This window comes from Toxotes jaculatrix, chromosome 16 (assembly GCF_017976425.1).
Source record: "Toxotes jaculatrix isolate fToxJac2 chromosome 16, fToxJac2.pri, whole genome shotgun sequence".
NCBI lineage: Eukaryota > Metazoa > Chordata > Actinopteri > Toxotidae > Toxotes > Toxotes jaculatrix.
The window spans coordinates 6,404,563-6,417,749 of record NC_054409.1 but is presented as its reverse complement, the minus strand read 5'-3'; the positions used below and the strand labels follow the sequence as shown (position 1 = coordinate 6,417,749).

The 13,187-nt window shown below is 42.8% G+C and overlaps 1 protein-coding gene across 1 annotated transcript in view; it reads right to left on the bottom strand.

Moving 5' to 3' along the window:
• LOC121195732 (WD repeat-containing protein 7) overlaps positions 1-13,187 on the bottom strand; it is an 85,975-nt gene that overhangs the window by 61,080 nt on the left and 11,708 nt on the right. The window contains 8 exon segments of the mRNA XM_041059383.1: positions 688-884; positions 1,716-2,009; positions 2,260-2,493; positions 8,570-8,784; positions 10,898-11,093; positions 12,170-12,390; positions 12,684-12,816; positions 12,928-13,043. Coding sequence (XP_040915317.1) covers positions 688-884; positions 1,716-2,009; positions 2,260-2,493; positions 8,570-8,784; positions 10,898-11,093; positions 12,170-12,390; positions 12,684-12,816; positions 12,928-13,043 — 1,606 coding nt within the window.

Below are 13,187 nucleotides of genomic sequence, written 5' to 3'. Positions count from 1 at the left end.
TGCAGGCACAGACAGACTAAACAATCAGCTTCACACACACACACACACACACACACACACACTTGACAGGAGTTGAACTTCAGCTGCTGCTGCTGCTGATATCATTGTGTATGTGAACAGAGTCTCTGTTCCTGTGCTTCAAATTCAGCTTCTCCTGCGGCTTGTTTGGGTTATTATTTTGTTTTTCAGCTGGAATCACTGATGATGGATCAGGGATGTGTTTTTCTACCTGGTGAATCCAGCTTTTTTTTAAAGATGCTCTGGATGAAACATTCAGTGGCACTGGATTGGATTAAACAATTGAAATAAACGTCTGGGGCATCTGTGATCTGTCTGATTCAGGAGCAAGTCAGTGTTTAAATCAGCGGCATGTTCCGATTTTTCTGAGCAGTACTTCAAAGATTCTGAAGTAATCAAGACTCATTTCACTGACTGATGAAGTCCACTAGTCTCAAAACGGATTCCAGGTTTTCACACACTTCACATCAGCTCAGACGTCCAACTGAAACCAGTCAGGATAATCCAAACTGACCGGAGTGAAGGGAAGAAGAAAACCTCCAACTTCTGAATAAAGTTTTACCAGAGGAATTCTTTTTATCTCAGAAGCTAATTCCACTTTTTTTAATGGAAGTTTTGTTGGATCAACTTCTATCAAAAGATAGAAAAGCATATTCAGATGTTTGTTACCTGGCCGGTGCTTTCTTCATGTGCTCCCCAACGAAGGTGGCGTTGGTCATGCCCATCAGAGTGTTGGCCAGTGAAATAACAGACAGGAGGTGCTGCGTGGTGACAGCCCTTGATACGCCGTACGTCCCCTTCCCTACGATGTCTGACAGAGTCAGCTTCCGACCCGTCACCAGGGACAACTGAGACAGCAAGGACTCCTGGGAAAAAAGAGTTAGACGAGTTAGAAGATTGTACCTCTTTCACACTGAGCCACGGACCCTGGAAATGCTGCTGTGTGGAGTGAACGGGTGAATGTAGGTTCTCTGACCTGGGTCATATGGATTTATACAACTCGGTCACTCTATTCTGTCTCATGTAATATCTGTCCTTTTACTCTTTTGTGTTACTGTACTGATATTTGATTACTTTAAGTAAAGCACTGGTAACTTTGTTTTGCTAAGTGCTATATAAATGAAATAATACTAATACCAGGCATGGGGGGGGGGCTACTGATTCTCACAAGAATTCAGACTCATCTTCTACGATTCTGGATCAGTTCTGAAATTCCCCAAACCATTGTCGATGCAACAAAAACAGCAAAATGATCTCAACTGCAAAAATACACCGCAGCATTAAAGTCATCTTGTAGGTCATCCTCAATGAAGGCAAGTGTTTGGGAACATATCTGGATTTAATAACTACCTTAACAAACAGTTAGCTTCATACGTCGTCGCCTGAAGACTAACATTAGCTAAGTGGAGCTCTGAACTCCATTTGGCTTAGTGCTGCAGAAGCAGATCTGCACCTGCATAGCATTTTGGATTGCAATGGTACGAGTACGATGACACTATCAGTATTTTCTGTTTTGTCTGACATTGACTTTCATCAAATCATTTAGCTTAACTGCCAGTTACGTTTCATACTGCAATTTTAGCGAGGAAGAAACACAAGTAAATGGTCTGACACACGGTGAACAGGGTTATAAGCCTGAAGCTAGTGCCCTGGAAAACAAAAAAGTATTTGGAATAAAACAGGAATAAGACAGGTACCTTAAAGGTGGGCAGCATGAGGGACATGTGACCTCCCCTGGAGATCAGGCCGAAGGAGATGGGGCAGTGTGGTCTGAGCATGCCCAGTCGCTCCAGACAGATGCCGTCCAGCTGTTCGTTGAGACCCCAGGCGTGCAGGCAGGACATGAAGAGTTTAGCCGTGTCCATCGTCAGGTTGTACTCCAGCAGACTCAGAGACTTGGACTTCTCCTCGCGCCTCCTCATCTCCTCCTCCTCCTCCTCGTCTTCGTCCAGCAGGTGCTCCTTTATGGTTTCCTTCATCGTCTCCTTGACCTGGTTCGGACAAGACACAACTTTTTTTAAAAAAAAATACTGAAGTTAAATGTTAACAGATTAAGAGAAGAATGAAATAATAGAGGGTAAACAATAAGTAAGAAAACAAACAAATAAATAAATAAATAAAATTCTGGAAACATTAAGACAAATTACATAAAAAGTCTAAGCTTTATAACCTTTATTAGCCAGTTTGAAACAGGCAGATAAAAATTATTAGGACTGTCTTTTCCGTTTTGTTTTTGCTGACCTGTTTGAAGATCTTGTTGGCCAGGAAGGAACCCCCTTTGTCGGCCCCAGCCTGGCTCTTCTGCAGTGTCTCTGGAGACACCAGCGTGGGGTTCGGTCTCTGGGCTTCCTCCGTCAGCAGCTGAATGATCACTGCCTCCACGTCGAAGAACAGCACGTGCATGTCAGGGTCTGTCAGGTTGGTCTTCATCGCCTGGACCACCAGGGCGTTATGAGAGTATTTCGGCAGGTTGCCCTGGAAGAGAGAGAGAGAGAATCTTAAAAAGTAAGACTTGAAGGAAACAGCGATGAATATTTCAAAACTGTAACTGTGTGCCCATGGTTTGATTTGTTCCAGTAGAAAAAAAAAAAAGAAAATATAAAGATTCATGAGTCAGATTGCAGAGCTCCAGCTCTGGACATATTCTTTCTATCATCTCACCAGCTAGTCCCAGTCCAAGGTCCCTCCTACTGACTGGCCACATATTAAAGCCAATATGTGTAAATGTTTAAGCATCTTTCATATCATTCTGTTGACTAATTTTTCTTTATAGAAAATGAACTATAACTAATTATCCCGGTGAAGCCTGGTCTATCTGGTTCTGGTTCCATCTGTTGGGTGGAATTGCAACAGTGTGCACTAGATGGCACTAAAATAATTTTCTACTTACAGTATCTAAACTTGTCACCTGTTTTACTATTTCTTTGAGGGGTTAGTCTTTCTTGTCTTTCAAACACCAAACGTCCAGTTTGTAAAGTAGGCTTTCTGTTGTCATGCATATTGTCATCTTCTAAAGTTGTTATGTGTTAACATGTTAGCAAAGAGGTACCTGCTTCCACATGCAGCAGACACAAAGCAGCATCAACATTACACTGGAGTTGTCTGTGTCCACTTGAGGTTCGATATTCACTCCCCCTTTTAGCTCTGGTTTGGTCCCCACCAACCAAAGCCAAAGCTAGGAGCTAAAAGCTGGTATAAAGCTACTGTGAGTGGCAACACATTTCTTTAGAGAACAAAGAACAGCATTGTTACCACTTTAGAGAATAATGATTCACATCAGTCATCCCTTTACACACAAACCATCTTACAAACAGGTACACAACAAACACACACACACACACAAACCATCAGCTGTAATTGCCACCAATACTAACACACTGCTCGATTCTAACTGTATTAGCAGAGACACCTGTGTGGAGCCGTATGTAGAACAGTGCTTGTTTGTTTGCATGTTAATAACCTGATGACTGCAATCAGGCAACTGTGATCCTGTTAGAGTGTGACTCCGAGGGAGGAGAGGAAGACAGGAGGGAGGAGGACAGGAGGGGGGGGGGGGGTGATTAAGGGAAGAATGAAGTGAGGTAATAAAGAGAAAAAAGGGCAAAGGTGGATTTCAATCAGTGCCTGTTTAATGAAAGATTTTTCATTGTTCACTGTTCTGAACTCTCTCAGCTCTTTCTTTTTTTAATTTTAATTAGATAAATGACACTGACTGATCAGCCAATGAACTGATTAAAGGTTTCAGTGCTAGTAATGTTCACACTGAGGACATGCTGCCTTAGCAGAACCCGACCACAGTCAGAACCACAGAGAAATTTGAGAGACACTTGATACATGTCTCTGCTGTTGCCCTAATGTTTGTTTCAGGAGGTACATTTTTCTGGAAATGATTGATTGAGGTGTTTTTATCCATATTTGTAATAATACTGTTGTCATTTAAAATCACTGATAGTTCAACGTGTTGCACTGTTTTCAACCTTTCATGTCAATAAAGCTCAGTGAATTGAACAGGGTGCAACTGCGCCAGAGAGACAGGAGAAAGGACAATAATTAGCCATGGAAACTCCTGACTGACCAAGAGACACAATACACCTGCAGCTGGAACACACACCCACACTCGCACACACCCACACACACACAAGCCCTCAGGGAAGACTTTCCTGTCAAAGCTGTGATGCTGTTCCTCTATTTTACTGTGTGTGTGTGTGTGTGTGTGAGAGGGGTGAAACAAGACAGTACATTTGTGCGTGTAACAAAAGTACATGTGTGTAAATGCATGTGCGCCCCTGATTCACTCACACTCTGTTGGTCAGGCTCCTGCACAGTGTGTTTATTTATTAATCTGTTCAAAGAGCTGTTTGATTGAAGTCAAATCTTTGTCCCTAAGAAATGGAACACCGTGTCTGCTCTACGGTAAATACAACCGGTAAAGATGGATGACATGTTACCTATAAACATACACCCAGTGTACAACCTGTCCTCAGTGAACATTATCATCACAGAACATGTTAGATGTCTTAAAGAAACAAGGATTTTAAGCTATCTAAATCACAAGATTGGTGCCTCATTCCCATGTTTTAGTGTGTGTGTGTGTGTGTGTGTGTGTGCGCCTGTGTGTGTTATTTTGATGGATCAACACTGCCATCTAAAGGGAGAAAGTCACATTACACACACACATACACAGTGACAATGATAAACACATATATGTGTTTGAGGTTGTTGTGACTGAGCGGATATTAAATGTGCTCTGAGGCTGAATGAACACATGCAGATGCAGAAACAACAGACATATTCGGTTTTGATGCCAATCTGAATTTTCTGGTATCAGACAAAACTAAACTACTAAATTCCAGAAATTCAACTAAATATATCCTTCTATAAATACAGTATATCCATAGTGAACAAGACTGAGTAGCAAATGAGGGATTTCAAACCCCATCTCAGTCCTGTTTTATACTGATTGTGTTTTGTCAATTCAATTTCTTATCTTACACACACACACGCACGCACACACACACACACACATACACTCACTCACTCACTCACTCACTCATACACACACACACTCACAGTGTCCTATAGCTCCTGGGCAGTAGGTCTAAAGGTCATCGTCCTGCAGGGCCCTTCTGGCAAATAACCCTGGAGTCCAACACAAACACACGCACATGCGCACACACACACACACACACATACACGCACACACACACGCATACACACACGCACACAAAAATGTAAAAATCCTTCAGCGTCTTTTAATTTGTTTAATTTCCTCTTGTTTAACTTAAAGGTCCCATATGTTAATACCTATAGTTTTATCTGTGTGTCTATTTAACACGTCGGTAATGGTGTTAACAAAAAAAATATAGAGAGTTGATTTGATTTTCCCCTGCTTTTCTAAGGGCCTCTTTCTGCCCCAGCCACCACGCGGTCAGATTTTGTTACTAGGCGGAGACATAGACTGTATAAAACAGGGCGGAAGGTACCGCCCACTGTTCATCAGGAAACGCTCTGATTGGCTGAGCACAGTTCCAGTGCTCAAATTCAAAGCCCAGAACCCAAATGGTGAAGCCATTGCTCTGGAACACAACTTTGTGTCCTTAACTCACAGTTACGAACACAAGTTTGTTTACACTGTCTCACCCTCCACAGGCAACTTCGCTGCCAGCTGAACACAGTGGATCAGATTCTTACTGGCTTGTCAAGCTGAGGGTCATCTTGTTGTAACTTAATATGTTCACAGTTTTTATTTTACACCTCCAAGTTTATAAAAAGCACAGAACACAATCGAAACTCATTTTCACAACATGGGACCTTTAAATCGAACGTTGTCTAATGGACACCTGGCAGACAGCTGCACAGGAGACTGAAATCATGCTAAAGAAGGCAGCGATCAATACTTGGAAATTTCATTAAAATAGCACAAAGATGGCCTCATTTAGTCTAAGAGAATATGTGGCTACAGAAGCTTCCTAACCACCATGTATATCTGTGTTTCAGCGTGATTTAGAAATTTTTTAAAATATATATAGACACTGGAAAAATATCCATTTTTAAGTTCTCTCATTCATTTTCTTACTCCTCATCAAATACCATGTGCAGACCCAAACCACTGATGAACTGATTCTACCAACAAGTCTTATCCGTACATCCAAAGCCTGATTCTTATTTTATGACAAGAACAAATATCCATCTTTGTGATGACCTTTTCCTGAATCAGAACCAGCGTAGGTTTTATTTAGGGCTGTGAGAAATTATTATTGATTATTCTATCTATTCTTTTTTTTTTTGTTTTTAATTAAAAGATGTTTTTAGCTGATTAAATGACTGAATGAATAAAATCATCAGAATTACAGCTGATTAATTTTATGTTCATCAACCAATAGTTTCAGCTCAAGCTTTGCCCCCCCCCCCTTCATCACACAAGCACATTTACAGATCAGCAGGTTCAGCAAAACTGCCGGAGGACGAACTCAAAGTCACACATCGACCTCCTCACACACGAACTGAAACCTGAACAGCAAACAAACATCGGCTGCAAACACACACAAATGAAGACTTGCAGCTGGCATACAGAGTGTAATGTTTGGGTTGATAGTCTGACATTTCATGGTCATTATCTGTCATTACACCCAGCAGGGGAGTACACACACTCACACACACTGCCGACAGTGGGTGGTTTTGACCCATAATTTGAGTAGATATGAGAGAGAAATGATAGAGAGGAGGGAGACAGAAAAGAGAAGGACAGCGATGTGTTTCTGATGGAAGAGGGAGAAAAGATTGCAGCTGTTGTGTGTTGGCCTTTTCAGAAAAGAGCTGTGATTATAGGCAGTTATGGCAGGAAAAACCCAGGAGACACCAACAATAAACTCAACGCACAGAGGGGAAATGAAATGACACAGAGGTTACCTGAAAGAGAAGAAATAGGACAAAGAAAACAGAGGGCGAGAAAGGATGCTGAGCTAAATGGTTCCCAAGTCAAACTGTAAAAGTCAAACTGTACCAACTGTACCAGCTGAACTAAATGCTGCTTGCACACTAAATTATTCATAGCGTTTGTTTTCTGTGCTGGGAATGCCCAGGTGGGCAGGGTTTACTCTGTCAGGAAAGATCAGATCATCTCAGTCTCACAAGTGAACCTCAACACAGAAAAGCTGCTCCACATAAAAAAACAAAAACAAAACTGTTGTTTGTACAGTAATCTGATTTTTTGTTTCCAATAATCCACAATCAAAAATAAGCTGTCAGTCTCAAAAACGAGACAGATTAACACACGTTAATTACTGTTATAGCTAACAGGTTCACAAACAGGTGCCTGCTTCCACATCAGCAGACACAGAACAACACGATCACCACACTGGAGCCATGTTTATGTCCACCACATCAATCTAAGTCCAATGTTCACTCTCTTCTTAGCTCTGCTTTGGTCTCCACCCACAAATATCTGGTGTGAGATGTTTCACTATCTTCACCAGCTAGTTGCTAACTGTGTTGTGTCTGTCTGCAGCATGCTGACAGATACTGTAGAGTGGGTTTATCAGAGCCTGCTGCTGCTGCAGCAAACAGAGTTGCTGAGATGCTAGAAAAGTTACTTCTGTGGTGCACTACTGACTGAAGAACATCCTAATCATACATCCTATGAATGTTGTTGTTGTACAGAATCTAGCTCGGCTAACTGACTTCCACTCAAAAACAGAGGGATGAACTCCAGGTCCCTTCTGCAGCAGTGACTCACATCTCTTTAAATTTGACCAGCTCTCTGGAAAGTCAAGCTCGGAGAAAAGAAACAGAGCATTTGTTTTTTTTTTTTTTTGACATTTAAGATAGTTCAAGCTTCCCTGGGAGACACCAGTGGTCTCTCCCTCGCACAGACACACAGTGGCTGAAGTGCTGACCTTTGGTTCGTCTCCAGCAGTGTTTTAATTGGTCTGTGACTTCGGCCAGCTATCTGACCGACATGGCCAGTCTGTCTGTCTGTCTGTATGTATGTGTGTGTGTGTGTATGTTTATAAGAGTTAGTGTGTGCGACAGTTTTTTGATGAATTAAACATAAAGCTAAAGAAAGAGAAACCTTAGTAACTAGTTACGTCATTTCTCTTCTTTTTTGCTTTTTTTGTTTTTTAAAGTTTGACTTTTAATCAAAAACGTGTGGCATAACAAACTGTCATGATAGAGAGTTACTGTATTCATGCTAAAGGAAAATTAGGAATCCCAATGAAAAGCATTCGCATTAAGCTCAAACCACCACTGTAAGAGCAGACTCACAGAGCTGGTGGCATGGCTTTAGACTCTTGTCTAAAATAGTGAAGAATATTCATTACAGTTTCCAGCAGCCCAAGGTGGCATTTTCAAATTGGTTGTTTTGCTCAAAGACATCTCCATATTTATGAAGATATGAGAGAGAGAAAATTAACAAATCCTCACATTTAAAAGACTGGAACAGGGAAATGATTGTGATTTAAACTTAAATAATCTATTAATAATAATTAATCTTCTGTTGTAACTGTTGCAGGACCAGTGCACACGTCATTGGCTTTTAGTTTGTCCGTACCTTGTCAGCGTTGTCTGCAGCCAGCAGGTTGGTGGCGAGCGTCTGCAGTTTGTGCTGGGCCATGTTCTTCAGAGCCGCCAGACTGCGGCGAGTCATCGCCTGCTTCAGGTTCACCGCAGAGTGGCTCAGAGCGTCCACGGTGGCCGGAGCTAGCTCGTCACAGGCGTTCAGGATCTCTACTGCCGTTATGCCCATCACACAGCGGTCCAAGGCTCCTGGAAACACAAATAAAGTAAACAAACTGTCTTGAACCTATAATACAGGAGCATGTAAGTAATGATGAGGAACTGACACTTTGGTTCAGAGCAAGATATTTAAACAACTACAGAGAGATTAACATTTAATTATTGCAGATGGTCCCCCAACATTCAGATTACTGATCATACTCCTGCTACACAGAGAACAACCTCTGTCCATTTTGGACACTCTAGGACCTTTCACTGAACCCTCAGGCTAAAATGTCAGCCTTGCACATGATGTCTCATATCTCACATACCATTAAGATTAGGCTCAGGCAATATAACCTAAAATCTGTGCATGTCACAATAAATGTTAGGTGACATTTACTTGGAAAACAGTGAGTGCAACAATGCCTGTGCATATGCATTCAGTTTCCTTTCTTGCACTGGTTCACTTATGATGTTACTGTCCTGATCCACTACAGTAAGTAACCATCTGGAGAATCTGGACTGAACCGGACAGGACTGCTGGTTGGTGTTGTTCTTGTCCACAATGTGGAAACCTGTCTTTGTTTTCACCACTTCAACAAACAAAACATATACAGGCAGAAATGAGGAGTAAAACATCCACAAACACCATAAAAGACAATAACACGACTGTAAAACAACAATAACATGAGTGCTATTGTCAGTTTAACTACGGTGGACTTTGGATCCATAGAAGATTTATAATGTTAAGTAAGTTTTCCCAGTTTGAACTTGTCTGCACAGAGGCCTGATCTCAATCCAACCCATCTATTTTATCTGAAGTCACAACTGTGAGGCTAACAGTACAAACAGAGCGTTTAAAGTGTCCACCAGGGATGTGTGCTTGCATGTGTTCGACTGGCTAATGAAGCACTTTGCCAGATGGTGTCACATTATGTTGCAGCAAAAGCTGAGCCTGGTTCAGCTCTTTTGCTGGAGGTTGCTGTAGCAACACATTAATTCTCGTAGTTTTGGAATGTTCAGCTCGAATGTCCACATACTTTTGGCCATATAGAGTACCACAGTAGAGTGTAAGCGCACCAGCTTTATCTCAGCCTCAGTCTGTCTGTGCTTTGTCTCCCTCTTTGTCTTCATTCCTGTCCCACACTTGCTTTCTGTTCCTATCCATCTTGTCTCTCCCTCTATTTATATCAATCTTCCAAACTGTCTCTCACACCGTCTCCCACTCGCTGTGTCTCCATGCTCAGTATCATCATCTATTGTCTCTTGAATATGATTCAGGTCACAGACACAGTGTTCACCCTCTCTGACTGCAACAATTCTCTGCCTTTACAGAAAGAGAGAAAGGTTTAGAGAGACATCATTAGCTGCAGACAGAGCTGACATCAGTATTGGCTCTGGTATTGAGTGAGAGGAGAAGTGGCACCATTATACCTGTGTGTGTGTGAGTGTGAGTGTGAGTGTGTGCATGTGCGTGTGTGTGTGTGTGACGAAGGGCCTGTGAGCCATGGACCTATTACATGTCCAACGCCTGACTTCACACACACCTTCCTTAATTTCACACTTAGCTACCCTGCAATCTCCCAGCACTACAGCTCATTCAGGTTGCCAACACACACACACACACACACACACACACACACACGTACACACACACGCGCGCACACACCGACATTCACACACCTGATCTTTTCCAGTGGCTAGTCATCATTCAAGCTAATGCTACGTTGATGCTGTGCCACATACATGTTTACTGCAGATTATTTTGTCACGGTTAGAACTAAGAGGAGGAGATGATGTTAGGATGGAGTTAGCCTAACCAGAGCCTGGGTTGGGTTAGTCCCGACAGAGCCAGGCTACACCTACCAAAACCTCTAAAGTACACTATCTGAGACTCTGTATTTTGTTTATTTAATCAGTACACAATCAGAAATGTGACAAACGATTGTTTGCGGTTTTAGGAGTTGTTATGAGCTGGAACTCTGTTTATCCTAACAGCTAATCAGGCAACCGACTAACCCACCAGCTGATTCCAGCAGCCAAAGTGTGAAGTTGACACAAAACAAGAAAAAAAAAATCAATCCAACCAATCAATCATCTAAAGCCAGGCTCAGGCTACAGGAGTTTTAAAATCCAAACCAATTTATCACCCATTTCTCACCTGTATCCATCTGCCAGACGTAGACGGAGCCGTCAGAGCATCCCACCACCAGGTAGTCATCTGCCGGACGCCACTTGATGACCTGGATGGGGAAGAGGTGCCGCGACGCCAGCATGATGCACTTCCTCTCTCTGAGACTCAACAGGCCGACAGAGTGGTCGCTGGCCACCGAGCAGACACAGTGCTGCACCCGAGTCTGCAGAGGAAACAGTCAGGTCAGTGACAGGTCAGAGGAACAGCAGAAGTTTCTCGTCTCCAACAGTCTGTCTTTCACACAGATTAAAAGTAGCCTATGGACTTTTTTACAGCTTATAGCATTATGGAGTGTTGTTTTTATGAGCCGGGTCCCTGTTTTGTTTGTGTATACACATTCTCACTATTCCGCTAATCGACAGTTTGTGGCGGTAACGGCAAAAGAAGTGAAGCAATGTGGCCCCGAAGGCGCTGAAGAAGAAGAAGATTCCAGGCAGAAAACATGAATGTAAACAATTCATGATTATAATATATTCCATCAATGCTAATTTTGTTATGAGAAAGAAACAAATTCAACACATTTGTTAGACCTCTAGGATCCTCCAGGATGTGCTTCGATGAGAAACACTGACTGTAAACAAAACTGTTTGGTTACAAGAAAACTCCACAGGGCACAGCTCGCACAGCTTCAGCAGACGGGTTGTTTGCTGCATCAAGATACGGATATAGCATCCGCACTGGGAATAACAGACTCAAACTGATTGACAGTCTCACTTAGAAAAGACTTAGAAACTTTATTTATGGTTTCGTTGAACCATTCATTTTCCACAAGTGAACTGATGGAAAACATCCAGTGTCTTCATTAAAGCATGCGTGTGATAGGTCAGTCATTGTCGTCCCACTGCCACCACACAACAGCATTAACCTGATTTCCGTGGCAACGACACAGTTCTGATTATTTGATCTTAATGTCATGTAAACAGCACAGAGCCTGTAGGTATTCTCAGTGTTCTCATTTGGTTTGAGGAGCAACAGTGTGTGTGTGTGTTTTCAACATGACCACAACGCGATGTCATTAAAGTTATTTCCACAGTAACAACGGCATCAAGCCCGTAACATTTAAATCTAATGTCAGCAACAAAACACATTCAACACATACAAAAGCAACAGACAACAAACCGAACGTCCTCGTCCCTGGGTCTGTCTTATTTGTGAAAAGAGAAAGAAAAAAAGGAAGAAGAAGTGGAAAGGAAAAGACGGCTAAGAAACAAACACAGAGCTATATGTCAGAGGTCTTACGCTGCAGTTTTCGGGGGGGATGATGAGCTGGGTGATCTCTCCTCCGTGGACACAGAAGATGTGCTTCATCTCTCCGGTGAAAATGTCCCAGACGATGACGGAGAAGTCCACTCCTCCGGATACCAGCGAGCGCTGGTCATATCGGGGTGAGATCTGGTACGGATACAGGACGCATGTCACCTTGTTCCGGTGACCTCGCAGGGTGCGATGGGGCGGCCAGCCTGCAGGACAGACAGACACAATGCTAAGAATGGACGTGGGACAGTTACTGACAGATGGAAACAGCAAGATTCCATCAGTGTCCTCTCTTTCTGTCACAGTTACGGTTGCTGTTTGGTTATTTTGTGAAAAGCTTCAGTTTATAAAAGTTTGTGACCTCTGTTGTTCTCTGAGTCTCTGTGTACAATGGCAGAGCAGACAGACAGATGACAGAGAACCTAAAAACCTAAAAAGAAAAAAAAGCTTTAATGATGATAAAGATATTCTCTCGTCCCTCCCAGTGTCCCTCCCTCACCTCTCCGGAGCATGTGCTCCCCCTGCAGTAGCTGAACGATGGCTGTCTGAGTGGCAGGGACCAGGATGATGCTGCCGTCTTCTCTCCCACACACCAGTCGACCCTGAGAGGGGATGTATACGCTGGCCGTCACCTGAGGAATAAAACACACACAACAACGAAATTATAACGACACTAGAAATGTTTTAGTCACACAGCGGCCGTCTTGAATTATTCACGTGGGGGGGGGTGAGGACGAGCAAACCTTGATGGGTTCTTCTTTGCCAGGCAGGACACTGAGCTGATCAATGATCCCTGCAGACACAGGGGTCAACTTATCAAACGCCTCCTGGAGACTGATGGTGGACGACACCTGCAGCTCTGCAGAGAGAGACAGACAAAATCAAAGCCACGGAGAAGTCTTAAAGAAAGAACTTAGGGCAGAGAAAAGGAGCAGAGGCCCTACTGCCTGGAGCAAATGTCATTATGTTAATGAGAGAGACGATTGTTCAGGCCTTCATTACT